Below are 23143 nucleotides of genomic sequence, written 5' to 3' on the forward strand. Positions count from 1 at the left end.
TCTATGACCATTCCTCTACTAAATCCAGTTCTTCTTTCTAAGTCAATTCGATTCTTAGTCCTTTTATTCCTCAATCATCTTCAAAATCTCAAGTGTCTTAATTCTTTATCTCTAATCTGAATTACTGCTCCCCATGGTGTACATTCCATTATTTCTAGTTATTTACACAGCACCTTCACCTAAGAGTCTAGGACACGAGTCCAGGGATGCACTGTCATACTTCAGATCTGACACGTGTTTAGTAGAATATACCTTCTCTTTCTACTCAACTGACACGTGTTCTTCACTTCATTACGACAACTCCATTTATATACTCTCACAGCTAAAACATGTCATTTTCCCTTTCTTCTTTAGCACCATATCCTATAAATCTTCTCCTTCAGAATAATTCTAAAGAATCACCTTTCATCTTCATTCCTCTATCACAAGCCAAAATTCCACACTTCTTACCTCATTTTATCACAAGAGCTTCCTAACTGGCCTCCCTGTCTTCAGGCTTTCTTCCCTCTGACGCTCTTCTCAAACTTTAGGGTCTATACAGATCACCTGGGAGTGACTATTAGTATTGTTTAGGTATTGCATGTTATCTTACTTCTCCAACTAGATTATACGGTCATCAAAGGCAGGAATTAATCATGGCTTCTATTTTCCCCTAAGTGTATAATAGAATGCTAGGCCACCCAACATATTCAATAGACACTTTAGAAGTTTAAGACTACGGTTCATGTCTTTTCCAAAAAACATTCACAACCATAATTTAACCAAGAATAATTTCAGAGAGATGTACCTTAGAATAAAAATAACAAGTTGTCATCTCAAGTGCCTTAAAAGGAAAAGGACAACTCACTGTGCTCAAACCAAGAGATCTCTCTTCTTACTCACACTTCAACAATGTATAGAGAAAAATATACACAGAAGCCAACAATCACAGAAGGGCATCCTAACTCAAGATACCTGGTCAAGTTCTTCCAAACAAATCAACAAAGTAAAATATCATTACACAAAGATTCTATCTAAAAAGACTTAAAAGAAATGACATAAGCTTTGTGCATAGGAGGCTGGAGCTGTAAAGAAACACACTCAGATGGCAATGAGGCATCTTTTCTAGCCTGGGGAAAAAAAATAAAGCTGCCACTCTCCAGTTATAAGAACCACTCACAGGAAAGCAACTCTAAAGGATTATGATTTCTGCTCTACAGTTAATATTTTGTGACTTGCTTTAAGTCTTACAACATAAGAAAGTTATGATTTTTGTCATTTAAAGAACCTAACAAGTCTATTGCACTCCTATGAATTATATTTATATAATCTTAGAGCCAAAATTTTCATATAGAAGCATTATCTTTAACTAGAATGGAAAGAGTCTGACTTAAAGAAATTCACTTCATAGCGATTATTCTGCCACGAGAAGTAAGACTCATATGGGTACAATGAAGAGAAAAGCAGTCAAGTATTCGGGAAATTGGGAAACTAAAAGAGTAACAGTGCAGAGAGAACAAAGGATTAAGAACAGAAAGATGTAAATTTTAGTCATGGCACTGAATCTTACTAGTCAAGTAATCTTGGCTACCTACCACTTCAGTTTCCTAATCTGTAAAAACTATCTGAATGCTAAAATCCCTGAGCCCTAAAATTATATGTACTCACAGATTTTTTATAGTATTTCTATGCCACATATATTGTCTATTTTTCTACTTTAATTGATGTAAAGTTGTAAGCCTCTAGGGAAGTGTCCCACGCGGTAAGACAGCTCTGGGTCGTAACTACTCACTGAATTGAGCTTAACAATTTCCTATGACTTCAAATCATAACCCACAGGTCACATTTTCAAAAGTGATATGGATATTCCCGATGTTCACACCCATCATTTGGCAGGTATTTCAATAGGAAAAAATTCACCACAGGTCACAATACTGATGAAAGGCTGTTTTGCAGATTTCTTAAATTATCACCTCTTCCCTTCTTACTAGTATCTATGATTAGCTGGTAATCTCTCTCACCACTGGATGTCACTTTTGCTCCAACAGAAGTCAACCCAAACTAACCTCAATAGTAATTAGAATCTGGTTTCTATGATGCATAACTCTAAAACCTTAACATAAACATTTCTCTGTGAAAGATAAAATCAGTTCTTATAATTTCTACTGATTTTTGGCTAAAATCTGGCTTCAGATGCTTCTAGGCTTCAAACAGTACTAGGAACCATAAGTGAAATTTCTAAGATCATCCCAAGCCATAAAACACTTCACTGAAATTCCACCAATACCCATGCACCGCTCAGTACTTGTATGGCCAGAAAGAAAGAGAAGCGGCACACTCGGGAGGAAATACAAAGACAGTGTTTATATTCAAGTATAAAACACTGAGATTCCCTTTTCTAATCTCAATGTTACACTACTTCCAGCATTACGAGAAAAGCAATATTCAGAAATCAAGAAAGTGGGAAAGCAATGACTTGGAGACTTCTCGTACTGTCACTCCAACTATCAGGATGCATTTGGCAGTTAAATCCAATAACCATAAACAGGTGTCTAGGAACTGTGTCTTTGGTTTCCAAATTCAGAATATGTAAATGATATACAGTTCTCTTCTCTTATGCAAATATGAAAAGCTAACCTTTCCAATAAACCCACAGACATTAAGATACTAGTGTGCCTATGAGAAGTGCCCTACTCTCATCTCAGATGTTCTCATCTTCCCAAAACAAATGCCATTGCTAAATGAACTTATCAGATGGGGACATAGTAAATCATTTATGGTATTTTTATGCTACTCCTCACCCCCAGCTCCATGCACACACCAAATCTTGTTGAAAATAAGTACTGAATCACTGCCACCATGAGTCATGGTTACTGATGGGGCCATGCTACATTCCTTGGGTTTGCTGAAGTAGGAAAGAAGTTGTAAACCACTGACTTAGATGAATCATCTGATTACATTATATTCATGACGCTCTGAACTATTTCCAAGAAAAAATATGGAGAAAATATGCCTACAAAGGTGAAACTTAAAAAAGAGCACAGCTGGGGCATCTGGGTGGCTCAGAGGGTTAAGCATCTGACTCTTGATTTCAGCTCAGGTCATGATCTCACAGTTTGTGAGATCCTGGGATAGTCTCTCTCCCTCTCTTTCTCCTGCCCCGTGATTTCTCTCTCTTTCTCAAAATAAACAAATAAACATTTCAAAAAAATAAGATCACAGCTGTGGTAACTATCATGGCTACTACAGAAGTCAGGGGGAAGCCTAGTTTTTCCTGCTAGGGCAAGGAGATACTCACTCCTATATTCCTGAGTTGGAAATAAAAAATCATTTTAGCCAAAAAAAATGTTACAAGTATTAGTTAAGCACAGTTGAAATAAACCTAATCATCCTGTAAATTTAAGTGCAGAATGAGTTAATAACTAAGACTTATAAGGGCTGGACTAGAAACTTTATCAATGAAAAAACACTGTGGGAAAATGCATGACAGCTCTGAAAAACCGACTTGAACACAAAATTTAGAAATAAACCTGTTGAGCAGTTTGCATTTTCCCAATTTATCCCTGCAAGGTTGACAGCAAAATGTCATGTTTAAATATCAAATTAAACATACACTAAAATCTCAGTTTTAATTACATTTTATTCTCCCAGAATAGTTAATTATGTTTTACTCTATAGAAATCACTTTAATAAGAACCACTTGCCTTTTTCTGGGCAATTGCAGCTCGCTGCAGTTTTTCTTTAGCTTGATTATACTTTTCTTCTCTGTCAGTGAGACGTTCCTGAAATTTATGCTTTTCTTCCAACCACTGTATCTGTTTCTCTTCCAAAGTCCTGTCAAAAGAATGTATGCAAAACACAGACAGTAACTCTTAAGATTAAATAGACATTATCCCAAGTAGAATCAAACGCTGTACCTGCTTCACCACATCCTTAATTATCCAACTACAGGCACTCTTGCATGGCCATGTATTTGCTTATACTGAGTACTTCTCTGAGTACTGAGTAAATGGTACTCAATACCATTACTGAGTACTTCTTCTGAGCCAGATGCTGTGCTTAGAACAGTGTGTGTACTATGTCATCTATTCTTCACAATAACCCCTTGAGTTAGGGACTACTATCATCTCCATTTTATAGATGAGAAAACTAAAGTCGAGAGAGCAGTTAATGAATTTGCTTAAAGACTTACACCTAGTTAACAGCAAGACCAACACTTGATAACCAGCTTCGAATCATGATAACCACCATGCTATAAAAACTAGGTCTAGCATGGGTGATGGGTACTAAGGAGGACACTTGTTGTGATAAGCACTGGGTATATGTAAGTGATAAGTCACTAAATTCTACACCTGAAACTAACATTACACTATATGTTAACTAACTAGAATTTAAATAAAAAATGTAACATTAAAAAAAAAAACTGGGTCTAATAAAGCTGGTTAAAAATCAACCTAGGTATCAAGTCTTAATGCAGGATGTTTTCAGACTAAACTAAAATTTATATAATGATATTTTAAGGAACCAAAACAACCTATATCTTTAAAGCTCTTCTGCACACTTTGTATAATTTTTAGTATCATTACTATATATAGGCAGTACAAATGAGATTTATAAATCCTGAGACATCAGATTATGTGCCTAAGGTCATATAGACTTTAAGTGTTTTAGCTGGGACCAAAATCATGTTCAACTGACACGTCATCCAGCTATTTTCTGCCATGTAATCTTATGAATAACATTCAGAAACCAATGATCAATTACTTAAACTTGCTAGCTAAGTTGTCATTAGAATGCTTTTTGTCTTAGAATTTTAAGTGCATTTTAATCAAACACTTCAGGTTCCAAGATATAAATTTCCATTTTTTGCAAAATAATTTGGACCCTATGGAATGTCACAACACATTATGGACAAATAACTTGCTTACTTTCTTTTCTTGAAATTCAACTGCATGTGTGAAACCACAGACAGTCTTAAAATATGAAATAATGAGACACTGAAGGGAGAAAATTTTATTTGCAAAGTAGCCTTCAGAAGAGAAAATCTGAAAAGAATTATGTTTTGTAGATTCAAACAAAAATATAATACTAACATGAAGACAAAGCAAATACAAAATAGCAGTTTTCTATCATATCTAAACAAAATTTTCCAGAGAATGTAAGATCTTGAACATCACAAAAATCATCTCCTTGCCAGTTTACTATATACACTGTCTACTAGTAATAAATTTCAAGACCAAAAAATATAAACAAATAAATGAGCTTTTCAAAGGGAAAATCCAAGATATTATAGTTCTAATTCTAGGAAGTAAGTTTTGCATATCACAAAATTTCTTTCTGTTCTCTGGCATTCAGAAGAATAATTTAGATATTTGGAGTAAAAAATGTATTAATGTATTGGTTTACTCAATGAATAAAGAAGGGTTTCTTTGAGGGTTTTCAAAAGAACACGGTGGACAGGCAGAATTTGTTAAAAAAAAAAAAAAAAGTCTTCTGCCCTAAATGCGCCCTTTTTTAAAAAATTCAAGAGTCCATAAAGGTCATTCTCTAGAAATAGAAAGTACATTACCTAATACCATTGTATACTGTCAAAGGGTATTTGTAACTAGCTCCCAAAACACATTCAACATTGGAATCGTCATTAAAAGAACTACATATAACATAGCAGAAAGAAGAAATAGTTTGTACATAAAAAAGAGCAAACTCTACCTTTCAACTTCTAGTTGTGCTTTCTCAGCTTGGCTTCTTAAATTTCGGCATTCCTGTTTTAACCTCTCTACCATTTCCTTCAGTATTTGGTTTGAATTCAGCAACTCATTCTCTGACTGTCCAAGTGAGGTCACTTGGATCTGCAAACTACTGATTTGCTTAAAAGAGAAGAAAGAGAAACATACAGCCACGTATGCAATAACGAACGTATGGGAGAGGCACAGGATTGTAAGCATCTTCCTTCACAAATCCTCCACCCGACTGATTTGTCCTAAGGACACCCGGAAATTAAATGATAAACCGCAGCAGCATTAGGATCCAATAGCATAGTATCATTGCCTAATATAACCAGAGTCTATCAAGAACCCTGTTCCTCAATCCACTAAGCCCTCTCCTCTTCCTCCCAAAATAAGCAGACCAGATGAGCTACTGGGAGTAGGGAAAAGGATTGTAAGAAGGGGAGAGTAGGGAAGTGAGAAAGGAGAATGCAACCATTAAAAAGTCTCCACTGAACTTCCTCTACCTCCTAGGAAAGAACAGGTTTTAAAAGCTCATCAGCTGGGAAAGCTGCTAAGGGAATCTGTTCTCCCATTCCCATGTACCCTATGATCAGCAACTCTTCCGGGAATTCTGCTTTCTAAATAGTTTGGAATCATTAATACAGAAAGGATCACTCTTACATTGTTTTTAAGTGGTTTCTAAGCATTCCACAAAGCCAGTGTTGGGTGGAAGAGAGATATTCTAAGAAACCTAATGAATGGCAAGGCTTCCTTGGCCTCTAGAGCCATTTATCAAACCATGAAATGTCACTCATGCTTTTTCTCCATCCTAATGTACTTTTATCTGGGAGTACATTTTCTCATGAAAAGTAACTAATTATCTAGTTAAAAATTAACAGGCTAGGAAGATAAATGGTGATTTTTAGTTATATCCAAATAATCTTCATTTGGAACACAGTTATACCTACTTCCTCCACGAGCAATTTTACTCTTTTTTGGGGGCGGGGTGGGGAGAACAAGAGTGCACACACAAGTAGGGAGGAGCAGAGAGAAAGAGAAAGAGAGAGAGAGAGAGAGAGAGAGAGAGAGAGAGAGAATATCCCAAGCAGGCTCCACGCTCAATGCAGAGCCTGACGGGGGGCTCAATCTCATGACCCTGAGATCATGATCTGAGCCTAAATCAAGAGTTGGTCACTTAACTGACTGAGCCACCCAGGCACCCCCATTTTGCAAATTAACAAATCTTCATTTTCTTTCACCTTTTCTTACCTCTTAGCTATTCTCTCAGAGGAGCTGGAAGCACAGAATCAAGAGACTCAAGAGTCAAAAGAAACCAGATTCCTTAGGCAATAAATTAAATAATTCCAGCACTTCCTGGTGGTAGCAAAGCCAAATAAGACAGGACTGTATACAACCAAAGAACAACTGATCAAATGAAGTAAAATGATATGTCTCAGATTTCTACTTTAGAATAAATTTCTCCAGGAAGAGCTACTCAGTCTTTATTTAATTGGAGTTACAAAAATTAAATCTGTAATACAATTGATTGAACAAGTAACCCTCAAAGAACTTAATACTTCTCCACATCTAACAAATGACAGCCCAATGCCAATGATACTAGATCACTTCTCTCAGAGTATCAAACATTATGTCCTCCTAGTTGAGACTTAGAAACCACAACTGCATATGCAAAGTAATGCCAGCTAGCTTGCAAGGATAAACCCTAAAAATGGAATCCTCTTTACTTCATAACTTTAAACAAAAAAGAAAATAGAATCCAGGAAAGAACACTCTTCCATGTTTTGCCCATATAAGTTTTTCTTAAACCCAAATAACTTCAATTAAAATATCAATTTCCTTCCATAAATACAACTCTTAGATTTCACATTTCACAGGGATATAATAAGAAATAGTTCATAGAATAAGCAATATAAAGTTACAAGTCAATCCCACAAGGAATTTAAAATCTAGATGATCTTTCTAATCAATTTTTAAATTCAGAATATTAAAGTAGTGTTCCTTAAACTATAATTAAAAAAAATTCATTATGGGTGACAGCATATAAAGACCTCAAGAAAAACAGCAGTTAGCAAAACTAGCTTACTAACTAGAGCTTAAAGAGGTTTAAACAATTTTATCTTCATCTATCAACCTCACCAACACATATCAATGTAATGATTATATTTTCAGAATACTGATATAGAAAATTCCAAAGGATTCAAAACAATACACAAGCAACCCAAGTACCCATCCACAGATGAATGGATAAAGAAGGTGTGGTATATACACAAGACGGACTATTACTCAACCATAAAAAATTTTGAACAAAATCTTGCCATCTGCAACAACATGGATGAATCCAGAAGGTATAAGGCTAAGTGAAATAAGTCAGAGAAAGACAAATATCATACAATTTCACTCATATGTGGAATTTGAGAAACAAAACAAAGAAAAAAAAGAGAAAACCAGACGCTTAAATACAGAGAACAAATTGGTAGTTGCCAGAGGGGAGATGGGTGAAACAGATAAAGAGGATTAAGAGTATACTTATAGTGATGAGCACTGAGTAATGTACAGAATTGTTGAATGATTATACTGTACACCTGAAACTAACTGAACACTGTATGTTAATTATACTTCAATAAAAAAAAACAAAACTTACACACATACACATTCAAAATACAGATTTAAAGAAGCACTTAAAAAAATAAAAGCAAGGCGCACCTGGGTGGCTCAGTTAAGCGTCCGACTTTGGCTCAGGTCAGAGATCCCCCAGTTTGGGAGTTCGAGCCCCACGTTGGGCTCTGTGCTGACAGCTCAGAGCCTGGAGCCCGCTTCAGATTCTGTGCCTCGTTCTCTCTCTGCCCCTCCCCTGCTCACACTCTGTCTCTCTCTGTCTCAAAAATAAATAAAACATTAAAAATAAAAATAAAAAAATAAAAGCAAAATGTTTGCTAAAATCATTACCTGTTTCAGGTCAGCATTTTCATTTTTTTCTTTCTCTGCATTTTCAATATTCACAATTTGTTGCTGAAGTTTTAACCTAAAAATGACAACCCAACAAAAACATTTATTAAGAAACCATAGTTCCTATATTTCAATGAATTAGACAATCATTTTAGAGTACCCGTATTGACACCAGGTGTTGTGCTTGTTAAGTGGCAGATAAAAGTTTGATAAAGATTTTGACTTCAGGAAGGTGTGTTCACATGTAACTAAGATGTATCAAATTTCTGTTTTTACTGTGGAAAAATCTACAAACTTCTGGCATAGAGAAGATGAGAAATCAAGTAGGTCTAGGAAGACGAGACTACATACATGGAGATATAAATTTGATGGGTATGATTTTGATAAACGCGGGGAACAACCTGAACAGCCTTTGGTGGAAGAGTGCATAACGTGTCACTAAGGCATCAGAAAGTGGTCTAGTGCGGGCAGAGCCATGTCTATGATCACACAGCTCACACAATGCTTTCACCCACACTGCTACCTCACTTTCACTTACCAGACTTGGAGCTCCTAAATGTATCTCTAATGCCTATTAAGTCTCCCTGTGTTTAACTGCAGTAATTTCTCACAATAAGTCCATGAAAGTAAGCAAAGTCATCTTTATTATTTCAATTTTATAGATAAAGAGATTGAGGCTCAGGCCCAAATCACATAGCTACCAAGCAGCCAAATGAAGACAGGACCCAGGTCTTCTAACCCAAGTAAGGGTTCTTCTCCTACTTATTATGCTGCAATTTTACTGATTTAAGTTGAAAATTTAAAAGAAAACTATCTAGTACAGGACACCATAGTGTATTCTATAAAATATATTATGAGTTTTCATCCCTGAGATGAATGCTTATACAATGTGTGTCCTTTTCAAAGGAATGATACATTTTTAACCAGAACCTTAAAACATAGAGCATCTCTGGTAACCAAATAACTAACCTCATAAGAAAGACTTTATGCTAATAGGATAGGCCAATATGTGATAGGATATGCCCTCAACTGCTCCCTTTTTAAAATCCCTCAAACATTTACCTCAAATATAATTCATTTGGCATTTATTATTTACAGTTTGGCATTATTAGCATGTCTTATCAAACCCAGGTAAAACTGCTTATTGGAAAGACGACATTCTCAAGAGCCTAAGGCTGTGCTTGAAATGTTAATAAGAATTCAATAAATATTTGTTGATGGAATGAATGAACCAACCCAAATCCTGGGTTAGACACTTAAATGTGTAAGGTGACTGGACAATATGACACGGAAGAAACCGTAAAACCCAATGCTTCCTAAGATATTTACATACAAATGCTAGAAACAACGGATCTAAAGGAAAGGGGAGTCTTGCTCTTACTTTGCTCCTTTAACAGTACCAGTCATACTCTTGTTTCATAATTCCAGCTACATTTTTACTCTCCGAAACTTTCTCTGCATCTCACCCTTAAATGTTTATGGATGTCATTAACTTGGTGCTTCTAGGTCACAGAGTTAATAAAGATTTCTTTCTAAAAATCATGAAGATAGAAACAGAGGAGAAAACACTGTGGGTCCTAGCTCAGGTCCAGAGTTAAAAAGTTAGGTCCCAAGTAAATCTTAGCTCTGGTCAAGATTTTGAATATACCTGAACAGGAAGAAACAAGATCCTGTTAAGAAAGCAATGTGGTCTGAATGCTTTCTAAATAAGTTACGTAGGTATGAAAGAAAACAATGCCCTAAAAACAAAAATTGAAGCCAAAGACTATCATGAAAACATGAAAAGTAAGAACATCATTATGGTAGACTGTAAGAGGTGACAAAGTCTTCTTCAGTTCACTTCGCTAGAGTTGTGCAGTGTTAGAATCTAAAACCCATATGGCAGTTTTTTAGAAGAAAATTAGTCCACAATTTAAGATCATTACAATTAGGATTGTAAGGGATTATGGAATTTAACATAAATAAAAATTAATAGAGATGATTAGGGTTTAGAAATGAATTCAATGGTCTTAACCTCAGTAACAAAAGAGTTCAGTACAAATTATTTCAAAATGCAATGCTGCAGACTTAGGAATAAAGTACAGTACCTCTTTTGATGAGAAAGTTTTGACTATTTAAGGTAGGTCACAACAAATCAAAAGAAATCAAGTCTTAAAGTAGAACTAAAAAATACAGAAGGGAGTGCAATTAACTAACTTCCTTCAGGGTATCAGTAAAGGCTACATAAGAGAAATGCAATTTGAGCTGGACCTTGAAGGCAAAATAAGAGTCTGAGGTAAAGAAATTAAAGACATAGATGAAGAAGATAATCAGTGAAGCAAGACTCTAGAGGAAGCAAAGGAGATGGGAATCAGAACACTTGAGACGTAAAGGGAGAAGGGATATCTTCATTAAAATAGAAACGGAGGAGAGAATAGATGAGGATAGAAATTCTCAGATAGTGAGAAGTTTAAAGAATTTACATCTAGGAGCTTTTGCTCAGGTACAAGTGAGAGCATAGGTAAACAGTGGACAAATAGATTTCAAGCTAAATGGGAGGCAAGGGAGCCAGGTTAACAGAGTGGAAGAAAAAAAAAAAGTATAAGAACTAATTTTGCTATCAGTTTGACTATCAAATTTTAATGTCTTCAGTAAGATTGAAGTAGATAAGAGGAAAAAAATAGGTATTTGAAATGATCAGTTCAAAGGGATGACAAGGTCCAAGAAATGGCTAAGTGTAGGGGCTGCTAAAGTTGAATAAAGATAAAGAATATAAGAGTTAAGATAAACTATAAGGCTAAGGTGGATCAACAATATGAATGGTGTCATCACAAAGAACAATGACAAAGGATAGAAAATAGTAACAAATTGAGCTAGACAGAAGTCAAGCTCTTCATTGACTGTTGGGGAACATCTTATAGGTTGGTCACTGAGAAATAAATAGGGATAAGATGGACGCAGTGAAGACCAAAAGCAAAACCATTTTAACCCAGTTAGTCAAACAACTGTCTGGAAGCAAAAGTGGGTTCACAAATATGGATTTTTCCTTCTTGTTCCCTAGTTGCAGGACAGATGAAGGGAAGAGTAATTCCACTTAAAAGGGTTGCCAGGACTAGGTCAGGTTTCAGTGAGGGCATATTTTTTTTAAATGTGGAGACTGTGGGGCGCCTGTGTGGCTTAGTCAGTTGGGCGTCCGACTTTGGCTTAAGTCATGATCTCACAGTTTGTGAGTTCGAGCCCTGTGTCAGGCTCCTGCTGACAGCTCAGAGCCTGGAGCCTGCTTTGGATTCTGTTTCCCTCTCTCTCTGCTCTTCCTCTGCTCATGCTCTCTCTCTCCTTCAAAAATAAATAAACACTAAAATAAAATAAAATAAAATAAAATAAAATAAAATAAAATAAGGAGACTGCAATATATATATATATATATATATATATATATATATATATACACACACACACACACACATATATATGTATATAGGAATGGGATAGATTTCAGAGGCTACAGCAAAAATTATTGAAAGGAGAGATTTAATGGATTGGTCATGAGGAGAAATCAAAAAATGAAGGATGAATACGTTGTTGAATGAGCAACTATGAGATCAAGTACTTTATATTTTTAATGTAATTATGGAAATAATGGAAGCAGAAATTGTAGACAGACCACAGGGCCAAAGTACAACAGAGAATGGAGCTGTAGAAAAGTTGAAACAGAAACAATAAGAATAACAGTGAGATGGAGTCATTCCAAATTCTCTTCCAAGAACAAGTAGCTAATTATGATGATTATTGCCTAGGTTTTCTGTGGCAGGCAGCTCATGTGTGTCATTTCAACATTCAACAAATATTTACTGAGTACCTACAAATGCTAAGCCTAGTCCTAAGTGTTGTAGATACACCAGAGAATAACAAAGACAGAATCCCTATCCTTAAGGAATTTACAGTCCAATGGCACTATCTGATTTTTTTAATGATGGAAATGTTCTATAATTTGTACCATCCAACATGATAGCCACTAGTTACATGTGGCTATTGCATATTTCAAAAAGTACAACTGAAGAACTAAATTATTAATTTTTTTACTTTTATTTTTTACATGTTCATTTATTTTAGAGAAAGAGAGAGAGTGGGAGAGGGGCAGAGGGAGAGAGGGGGAGGGAGAGAGACAGAGAATACACTGTCGGCACAACCCAATGTGGAGCTTAAACTCCCAAACTATGAGATCATGACCTAAGTCAAAATCAAGAGTCAGACACTAAACCGACTGAGCCACCCAGACATCCATAATTTAAACTAATTTAAAATTAGATTTAAATAGCTATATGTGACTAGTAACATCATATTAGGCACAAAAGGTCTAGTGTAACTTCCAGGCTTCATTTGATGTCAGCCTCTATTATCAAGGGAAGGCATCAAAGCAAGAAAAGTTGTATTTGTGATTTCTCTATTTGTCAAAGATTCCAGAACAAGTTTCCTGAGGAAAGCAGTTCTTACGTAAACCCAATGAAAACAAGGTTATTGCTTGAGAGCACTGGAAACTGACTCTGGCCATTATTAGCAAAAAGAGACTTTCCTGGAAAGATATGAAACTCACTGAACCAACAGGAAACTAGAGAACTGGAATCAGGCTAAAATAATTGATGAGAATCACCAGCAAGGACAAACTGGCCCATCAAATGTTGCCACATATTCTTCTATCACTTACTTTGCAGTTCCTATCTTGGAACAGAACTTGTTCAACTGGCCAAGTAGAAGTCCCCTGCTCCCCACTAAGATGATACACAACAGATAATTCAACTAAAGATAGACTATATACAGAAAGAAGGTATATAAAGTAACCGGGTAGCTTTTTTTTTTTTCTTTAATATTTCTAAAAAAATGAGAAAGCCACAAATGTAAAATAGAGCTCTGGCTTTAAGCAATGTAAAAGATCAGGGATTCACTACAGGATTATCCTAAATGATCAAATTCCCTTTCCTTGAGCTTAAGTAATTGCTGCCATTTCCCCAACACACCTCCCCCTCACTTGTAATAACAAACTGCACATACCCTTCCACAACTGCCACTCTGAAATAGGCATAAAACTTGGGCTGAGTCAGTATCCCCCTGGCCACAGTGATGGGCTCAGGGATAGGTAAGTGAACCAGGCCCAACCTCTCTTCTTGATTTTTCTAACTTAAAATCATCAAGTAAAAACCCTACCTTCTTTGATCTCAAAAATAAAGTCTTGACCTCACACAGACAGCAGTTAAGAGAGAAACTTAAGAGTTAGAAGAGGAGGGAGATGAAAGTAGGGAAGAAGTCATCTGGTCACATTTAAGTTTCTAGATCCAGGTGTTCATGAGGCTAGTACAAACCCTGTCCTTTCCACAATTTATGTCCACTAAAAATGACCCTTTCTTCACCTGAGTTAGTTGGAGTTGCATGCTTCAGAATTAAGAGTTGACTAGATACTATCTTATTGAAAATCCTTTTAAAAATATTTTAAAATTTTAAATAATTTTTACATGTTTTCATTTACAGGTAACGTTACAAATTTTGCAAACTCATTGTGGGGTGGGGTAACCTTCTGAAATATAGAATACTATTAGAAAAATAATTTTGTTATTTAGTCTAGTGAAGAAACCACTTTAAATAGGATAAGAGACTAGTATGTAATTAATAACTTAAAGCATCTGCCAAAGCGGTGATTAATCCTAATCAGAACAGATATTTGTTATTTGTTAATAGATGGATACTTCTGCTTTACAGGATTTAGACTTCTCAGTTCATTAGCAAGACCTTTCTCTCTATAAGTAAAGAATTTAATTTTGGGGGCAACTGGTTGGCTCAGTTGGTTAAGCATCTGATTAGGGCTCAGGTCATGATTTTGTGGTTAGTGGGTTTGAGCCCTCCCTGCATCAGGTTCTTTACTGTCAGCACAGAGCGGACTTCAGATCCTCTGTCCACCCCTCCCTCTCTCCCCCTCCCCAACTCGCATTCTGTCTGAGTCTTTCAAAAGTAAATGAACACTTAAATTTTTTAATTTGCGACCTATCACAAATTCTAACTAAGACAAAATGAGATTATGATTATTTAACGAATGACCAAAATAGACCTGGTTTATGTAGACACACATTTATAAGTCAGAACTGCCATAGGAAAAACACAATTGTAGACCATTAAAAAAAGTCATGTAAATTTTGCAAATTACTCCTGCTATATTTTATGTTGATTATGTCCCTATTTTAAAATAAGTTGGGGTCAATTATACGTTATAAATGAACTGGAGAAACTGAAGGGAAATTTAAAAAAATTATCAAAGTGACTAATGGGACAGAAAATGATTTCTGTTAAAGAAAAGCTAAAGAAATGAATGCTGTTTTATATAGGAAAAAAAGAAAAAAAAAAAACCTAAGGGCCAAATTCATTAGTGTCTGCAAGTAACAACAAGTTTGCTTGACATTTATCACTATGTCAATAGAAGCCAAACCAGGAGAAACAGGCTTCAATTCTCACAGAAAAGACCCTAAGTGGTTAAATGGTGGGACCATAAAGGGATAACATCAGGGTGGCGTTTTCCTAGGAAGAGTGTCTCTCTCCTTTCTAGAGATTGTCAAGGAGATAAAACAACCAACCAAAAAACACCTTACCTGTCTAGAACAGTTAAAAAAATAATGTACTCACCTAAAAGCAAAGCATAGGACAAAATTGGCTCTCAAAATCCATTACAGATTTATGATTCTAGAATTATTACAGCCAACATTTAAATTAATCATTCATAAAACCTGACATGAGTAAATAATACATATATTTCTGCCTGAGGTAATTCCTTCCTTAGTAATGAGAATAATATAACACTGTATGTTAACTATACTGGAATTTAAATTTTAATTTATTTTAATTAAAAAAAAAACAAAAACCCTTGTCCTGAAACATAACCTACACCTTAATGAACATGATTTTTAAAAACCTCTCAACTTTAATCTATAATTATGAAGTCATTTAAGATTTTAGAAATTTAAAAAGCAGATATAGGGACTTCCAGGTAGCTGAAGATAACAGCAGATATCTAGTTCTGTGCTATCCATACGTCCTGCAAAATAATACAAAAAAGCAAAGACAGCAAATAAAGCCACACAAAACCACATCCTTTCCATAACTGGAAGACGGAAAGTGCCCAAACTTCAAAACATTTTTAAGCAAAAAGACGAAAATAATTCTAAATCCCAGCAAGGGAACATTCATGCTCCTGCCTGAAAGTCTTTGCTGTGAGCATGGGCTCAGTGCATTTAAATGAACTTAATTCATATGTTAAAATAAAATGATCTCTAATTTGGCTCCACAGCAAGACCCAACTATATGCTACACATACAAGACACATTTAAAAAAATGAAATGATTCAGAAAGACTAAAAAGAAGGGGGTGAATAAAGGCATATCAGGCAAATGGAAATAAGAAAATAGGAGTAATGAAGGGCGCCTGGCTGGCTGGTTGGTAGCACATGCAAATCAATCTCATGGTTGTAGGTTTGTGCCCTGTGGTGGGTGTAAAGATTACTTAAAAATAAACTCTAGACAGAAAAAAGAAAGAAACAAAGAAAGAGAGGGAGGGAGGAAGAGGGAGGGGGAGAGAGGGGGGAAGAGAGGGAGAGAGGGGGAGAGACAGAGAGAGAGAGAAAGAGAGAAAGAGAGAAAGAAAGAGAGAGAGAGAGAGAGAAAGAAAGAAAGAAAGAAAGAAAGAAAGGAAAAAACAGGAGTAATGACATCAATGTGGAATGCAAACAAATGACATGAAACGACAAAAAGAGAAACACTTTTAAATGTTATAAACCACCATTACAACTAAGATGTAACTGTTATAATAATCTATATACCAAATAATACAGCAATCATCAGAGAACTACAAGAAAAGCAAGGAGTCACAGACAGATACATACAAATAACAGGAGACTTACTCTTATAATTGAACACGTTCCTTTCTAGTCCTTATGTAACGAGTAACAAAAACTGATGATGTATTACAGGTGCAAAGTGAAGTGTAAATTTTAAAAAGACTCACTTTAGAGCTCCTACATGTTTAGTGTTGACATGTAAAATTGTCTCCTTAACTTTTTCGCCGTAGGTGTCTCACTTGCTTAACCCTAGCCCTGGCCTTGATACATTAGGTCACAATGAAAACATTACAGCATTTCATAAAGTAGAAATAATAGAAACACTACTCTCTGATTTCAATGCAGTAAAACGAGAAATTAACAAAGTAAATAAGCAAAAAGCCCTCCCACCTGGAAATTCAAAAACCTTGCTACGGACTGAACTGTGTCTCCCCAAAATTCGTTCTGTTGAAGTCTCAAATGCAATACTTTAGAACGTGATTGTATTTGGAGACAGGACCTTTAAAGAGGTATCTAGAGTTAAATGAGGTTATCTGGGTGGGTCCTAATCCCTATGACTGGTGTCCTCCTAAGAAGAGGGAGAGGTACTAGAGACATATGCACACAGAGGAAACGCCTTGTAAGGACAGAGCAAGAAAGTAACCATCTATAAACCAACAAAAGAGCCCTCAGGAAAAACCAAATCTGCTAACACCTTGAGATCTCAAACATCTAGAGTCCAAACTTCTAGAGTCTAGAAGCCCAAACTTCTATCGTTGAAACCGTCCTATCTGTGGTATTTTACTATGACAGCCCTAGCAAACTATTAATTTTACCTCATATTCAACAATTCCACCTTCTATTAATACATCTATTAATTTTGGGGTGAAAAGGAAAATACAAATTGAATTAGAAATTCTAAAAAGTTAATGATAATTAAAACACTACATGTCATAATCTATAGAATATTTTTAAAGCAGGGATAAGAAAAAGCTCACGTGAGAAACTTCACCAATAAAAATGAAAGAACGAGGGGCGCCTGGGTGGCTCAGTCAGTTAAGCGTCCGACTTTGGCTCAGGTAACGATCTCACAGTTTGTGAGTTCAAGCCCTGTGTTGGGCTCTGTGCTGACAGCTGAGAGCCTGAAGCCTGCTTCGGATTCTGTGTCTCCCTCTTTCTTTGCCCCTCCTGTGCTCGTGCTCTGTCTCTCTCTCTCTCTCAAAAATAAACAAAACATTAAAAAAAATTTTTTTTTAAATGAAAGAAAAAACACTTGTTGAGTTAAATTCCAAACTCAAAATTTAACAAAAAAATGAACAAAGTAAACTAAAAGAAAGCATAAGGTATACAACATGATCTTAGAAAACTCTAAACATCTACAAAACAGCTAGTAGAAAACATATGACTTTAGTAAGGTCACAGAATTCAAGGTCAACACATAAAAGTCCACTAACTATATTTCTATATGCCAGCAATGAACAATTAGAAAGTGAAACTAAAAAAAAAAACCACTCCTATTTATAATCACATAAAAATGCTAAGAAATAAAATGTAACACAAGCATGACATATTCAATGAAAACTATAAAACTCTGATGACAAAACTTAAAGATGATATAATTAAAGAGAACATAGGCCATATTAATGGACTGGATAGACTCAATATTGTTGACATGACAACTCTCCTCAAACTGAGCTACAGATTCATGTAATCCCAATCAAAATCCTAACAAGTCTTTTTGAAAAAGGTGACAGGCTGATTTTAAAGTTTATATGGAAAGGCAAAAGACTTAGAAGAGCCAAACAATCTTGACAAAAAAGACCAAGGTACAGAGGACTTGCACTACCTGAATCACACTTGTGATACAGCCATAGTAGTCAAGACAGTGTGATATTCGTGTCAAGATGGACAAACAGACCAATGTAAATAAGAGTCCAGAAACAGACACATTTATATGGTCAACTGATTTTCAACAAAGGTACCAAAAGAATTCAATGGAAGAAAAGACAGTCTTCAACAAATGATGCTGGAACAAGTGGAAGTTAAAAATGAACGTCAACCATCACCTCACACTACAGAAAAATTAACACGAATTGGACCATAAAACCTAAATGTAAGAAACAAAATACTAATCTTTTAGAAGAAAACATAAGAGAAATCTTTATGACACAAGATTATGCAAAGCTTTGTTTCTTTTTAATTTTTTTTTAATGTTTAGTTTTGACAGAGAGAGAGAGAGACAGAGCATGAGCGGGGGAGGGGCAGAGAGAGAGGGAGACACAGAATCCGAAGCTGGCTCCAGGCTCTGAGCTGTCAGCACAGAGCCCGACACGGGGCTCGAACTCACAGACCACAAGACCATGACCTGAGCCGAAGTCGGACGCTCAACCTACTGAGCCACCCAGGAGCCCCTGCAAAGCCTTCTTTCTTAAACAAACAGAACACACAAAAAACACAAATAAGAAAAAAATGATAAAATGGACTTCATCAAAATAAAAAAAAAAATCCGTTTTCAGTAGACACAATTTAAATAAGCAAAGCAAGCCACAGACTGGGAGAAAACATCTGTCAAACATGTATCTGACAAAGTACTTGTATGCCAAATAAAGAGCTGTTATAACTCGATATGAAGATAACTCCCCAATTTTAAAAATGGGCAAAATATCTGAACAGACACATCAAAAATCCACATTACAAGATGCTAAATAAATATCTCCAGCCATCTAGGAAAATCAAATTAAGACCACAGTGATATATTAGTACACATCCACTAGAGTTAAATTAAAAAGATTAACAAGTGTCAATCAAGATGTGTTAAACAAATGGAACTGTCATAGGGGAACTCTCATACGTTGCTACTAGAAATGAAAAATAGCATAACTACTTTGTACAACAGTATTGCTATATGTTATAAAACAGCATTGCCATGTGTCATCACTCAGCAAAGTCATTCCCAGATATTTAACCAAGAGACAAACATATGCCCAAAGATTTGTACATGAATGTTCATAGTAGCATTGCTCATAATAGCCCCAAACTAGTAACAATCCAAACGTCTGTCCATCAAAAGGAAAAAGAAAAAGCAAATCACATTACATCCATACAATGGAATACCAATCAGCAATACAAAGTGATCAACTATTGCCATATGCAATAACATGGATAAACCAGGGGGTGTCTAAGGCTGGGTTTCGGGGAGAGGTCAACTGAAAAGAGACATGGGGAAACTTTAAGGGTGATGGAAGTGTTCTATGTTTTTACTGTGGTGATTACATAACTTTACACAATTACCAAAAGGCATCAAGCTGTACATTTTTTAAATGGGTGAATTTTATTTTATGTACATTAAACACTAATACAACTATAAAAACTTTATGGCAAAAAAAAAAAAAAACACACACACACAGAATCAAGAAGCAGAAATTAATGAGATAGGAAATAGAAAAACAGTTGACTCCATAAATCAAATTCCTAGTTTAAAAAAATACCGAACTGTATGCTTAAAAATGATTAAAATAGTGAATTCTGTTATGTATATTTTATCACAGTAAAAAGAATAAAATCAACAAAGCAATAGCTGACTCGATAAACAAAGAGGGGAGAAAAAAGGACAAATACAAAATAAGAAATGGTCAAGGGAAGGTGCATTGAAACAAAAGAAATTAAAAAATAAAAATGATATTGCAGATCTCTATGAAGATAAATCTGCAAACAAAGATGAAATAAATAATTTCTCATGAAACACAGATGATTAAAACTGATCCCAATAGAGAAAGAGAGCCTTAACAAGTTGTTTTCTATGGAATAAACAGATACTTATTTCAGAAGTTAAGGTTGTTTCAAGATTACAAAATCCATTAATACACAATATTAATAACGTAAGAGAGGAAAAATCATGATTATCTCCAGAGATGCTGAAAACCTTTGAAAATTTGCAACACCATACCTATTATTGCTACTGTCATGTTTGCCAAATGATGTTTTCCTATTTCCATTATTCTTTCTACATTTATTAGTTGGAATTCTCCTGAAAAAAGCTTTCCTTCTCTCTAAATATTACACATTAGGGGTGCCTGGGTGGCTCAGTTGGTTGAGCATCCAGCTCTTGATTTTGTCTCAGATCACGATCCAGTCGTGGGATTGAGCCCTGTGTTGGGCTCTGAGCTAAGTGTGGAGCCTGCTTGGGATTCTCTCTCTCTCTCTCTCTCTCTCTCTCTCTCTCTCTCTCTCTCTCTCTCTCTCCCCGTCCCCCCTCCCCTCTTGTGCTCTCTCTAAAATAAAAATTTAAAAATAATTACACATTATATCATTTGGATCCATAGATTTTTATTTTATCCTATGGACTGTAATCTTTTATTATAACTTATTTCATTGCTCAAATTGTCTCATATTTGGCCAATGGGTGCTAAAATTAGTGGAAGAATGTATTATGCAGAAGTATGATGAGAAAATTTACATAGTGTCAAGATATTTCCCCATAAGATAATTATATATCATAAAGAGGAAAAAACAGTCACTTTATAATGGAAAAATCTGGCAGACATCACCTTAAACCAAGTGATCAAAGTTAACATCACCGGTAAGGGTAAGGTAAGGGTAAGGTACAAATAATATACCTCCTGATATAATGCACTGAGGACACAAGACTTTGACTTTGGTATTATTTTCGCTAAACATGTTACAACCTGAATTTAATCACAAAGAATTTAAGACAAACTCAAATTGAGGGGTGATCTACAAAATAACTGGCTAGCACTCTAAAAGTAAAGGCAATGTGTGATTCTGGATTGGATCTTAGACCAGAAATAGACTATCAATGGGATAATTGGTAAAATTTGAGTAAGCTGAGTAAGTGTAATATTTATTTTGTTTCCTGATTATATTGATGTTAGTATCTTAGTTCTAATGATTGTATATGGTTATGGAAGATGTCCGTTTTTGGAGATCTCCATGAATTCATATGGAAATCCTCTGTATGACTGTTACAATGTTTTGTGAGCTCTGAATTTATTTCAAAATGAAGTTTAAAATATATATACGTATATATAACCTAATACTCTGAAGTTCCCTTCTGGCCGACTCTTCTGCCATCTGTGAAGCTCGCAATTTCTCTTCACACTGATCCTTTTCAGATTGTCTGCAGACATCATGTTCCACTTTCATTTTTTCTAAATCCGCTAATCTGTTCTCAAGCTCTAGCCTAAAACAACAGATGATAATTATGTTAGAAGAACTACAATAACGATGATATGACAGCAAAATGTTTTCATTTACAAGAAGACTGAACACAAAGTAAGGTAATTAAGTACTTACTTTTCATCTTGTAATATCACGAGTTTTTGATAACCTTCTTCCTTGGCAGCTTGTACTTTACGTATTAATTCACGATCCTTTTCTACTAGGAGTGCTTTGTGGTGTTCAACAGCTGACTTGAGAATTTCGTTGTCTGACTGTAACCCTAACATTTTTTGAAGGAAAAAAAATATGCTGCATTCAATGTTATTAAGATGAAAAGTCATAACAGCAAGCATCCATAAACTGATTAAGACAATTAAAAGAGCATAGAAAGTGAGTCTGGATATATATTCTCGAAGATCTTTAAATCTTTATTGATTGGGGCGCCTGGGTGGCGCAGTCGGTTAAGCGTCCAACTTCAGCCAGGTCACGATCTCGCGGTCCGTGAGTTCGAGCCCCGCGTCGGGCTCTGGGCTGATGGCTCGGAGCCTGGAGCCTGTTTCCGATTCTGTGTCTCCCTCTCTCTCTGCCCCTCCCCCGTTCATGCTCTGTCTCTCTCTGTCCCAAAAATAAATAAAAAACGTTGAAAAAAAATAAAAAATTAAAAATTAATAAATAAATAAAAATAAATCTTTATTGATAAACCTTATGAAACAGACTAAAACTCAGAGCTAACCATCCTCTCCATTCACACACACTTTAATAAAAGACTATATTTACTCACTTGACTCTTGAGAGCTGGGGACATCAACCCAGATGATATCAAAAGAGATATATAATACTTCACTTCTAAAAGGGTTCTGTAATCTTAGCCCCACAGATAGCATCATCATAAAGCTGGCTGGAAGTAGTATAAAAAATCACAGAAACCTTAAAAACCTATCATTCTAACAGAACTGTCAGGTTTCTGGTAGAAATACAAATTAGAAACTTTCAAGTTTATCCAATGAATTCACAAATTTTCCTTGTATTGATATGGCAAGTATTTTGCACATGGAATAACTAAAATAAATTCATACCTAACTCAAGTTTAAAAAGAATGCAGAACTAAATCATAAACTCTTGAAGTTCCTAAGAAACGTTACTCCCTAACTCTATGGAAACCCATCAATCAATATCAAATAGAAATAAATGATGAAAACACTAATTCATCATAAGCTCTGTCTGAGACTACAGACATCAGTTCAACTAAAGACCCACTTGAGGAAAGTTACAGGCCAAAGGTAGCTTATTTAAACACCTTTTAAGAAAAGTCAGGGGCGGGGGGGAAAAAAAGGAAAGTCAGAAATAGCATAATTCTGAGGAATCATGAAGAGAAGGGCATTCTAAGACTAAAGTGGAACTTAAAATAAGCCTAGGCTAAAGTAGGCTCAATAACAAGCCTACTATCTACATAAAAAACAGAAACTGGGTCTGGAACCCA

General features: G+C 35.5%; 1 protein-coding gene across 3 annotated transcripts in view; it reads right to left on the minus strand.

Moving 5' to 3' along the window:
- CEP83 (centrosomal protein 83) overlaps positions 1-23143 on the minus strand; it is a 113948-nt gene that overhangs the window by 15084 nt on the left and 75721 nt on the right. For 2 of the 3 annotated variants that reach the window (XM_049627496.1, XM_049627497.1), the window contains exons 9-13: positions 21799-21943; positions 21536-21685; positions 8655-8730; positions 5689-5846; positions 3163-3813 (exon numbers count right to left, since the gene is read on the minus strand). In XM_049627496.1, coding sequence (XP_049483453.1) covers positions 3666-3813; positions 5689-5846; positions 8655-8730; positions 21536-21685; positions 21799-21943 — 677 coding nt within the window. In that variant the 3' untranslated portion in view covers positions 3163-3665. Of the gene's footprint in view, positions 1-3162; positions 3814-5688; positions 5847-8654; positions 8731-21535; positions 21686-21798; positions 21944-23143 lie in introns of those variants that run through there. The other variant, XM_049627500.1, reaches the window with a different exon arrangement.

The sequence above is a fragment of the Panthera uncia genome, chromosome B4, assembly GCF_023721935.1.
Source record: "Panthera uncia isolate 11264 chromosome B4, Puncia_PCG_1.0, whole genome shotgun sequence".
NCBI classification, from domain to species: domain Eukaryota; kingdom Metazoa; phylum Chordata; class Mammalia; order Carnivora; family Felidae; genus Panthera; species Panthera uncia.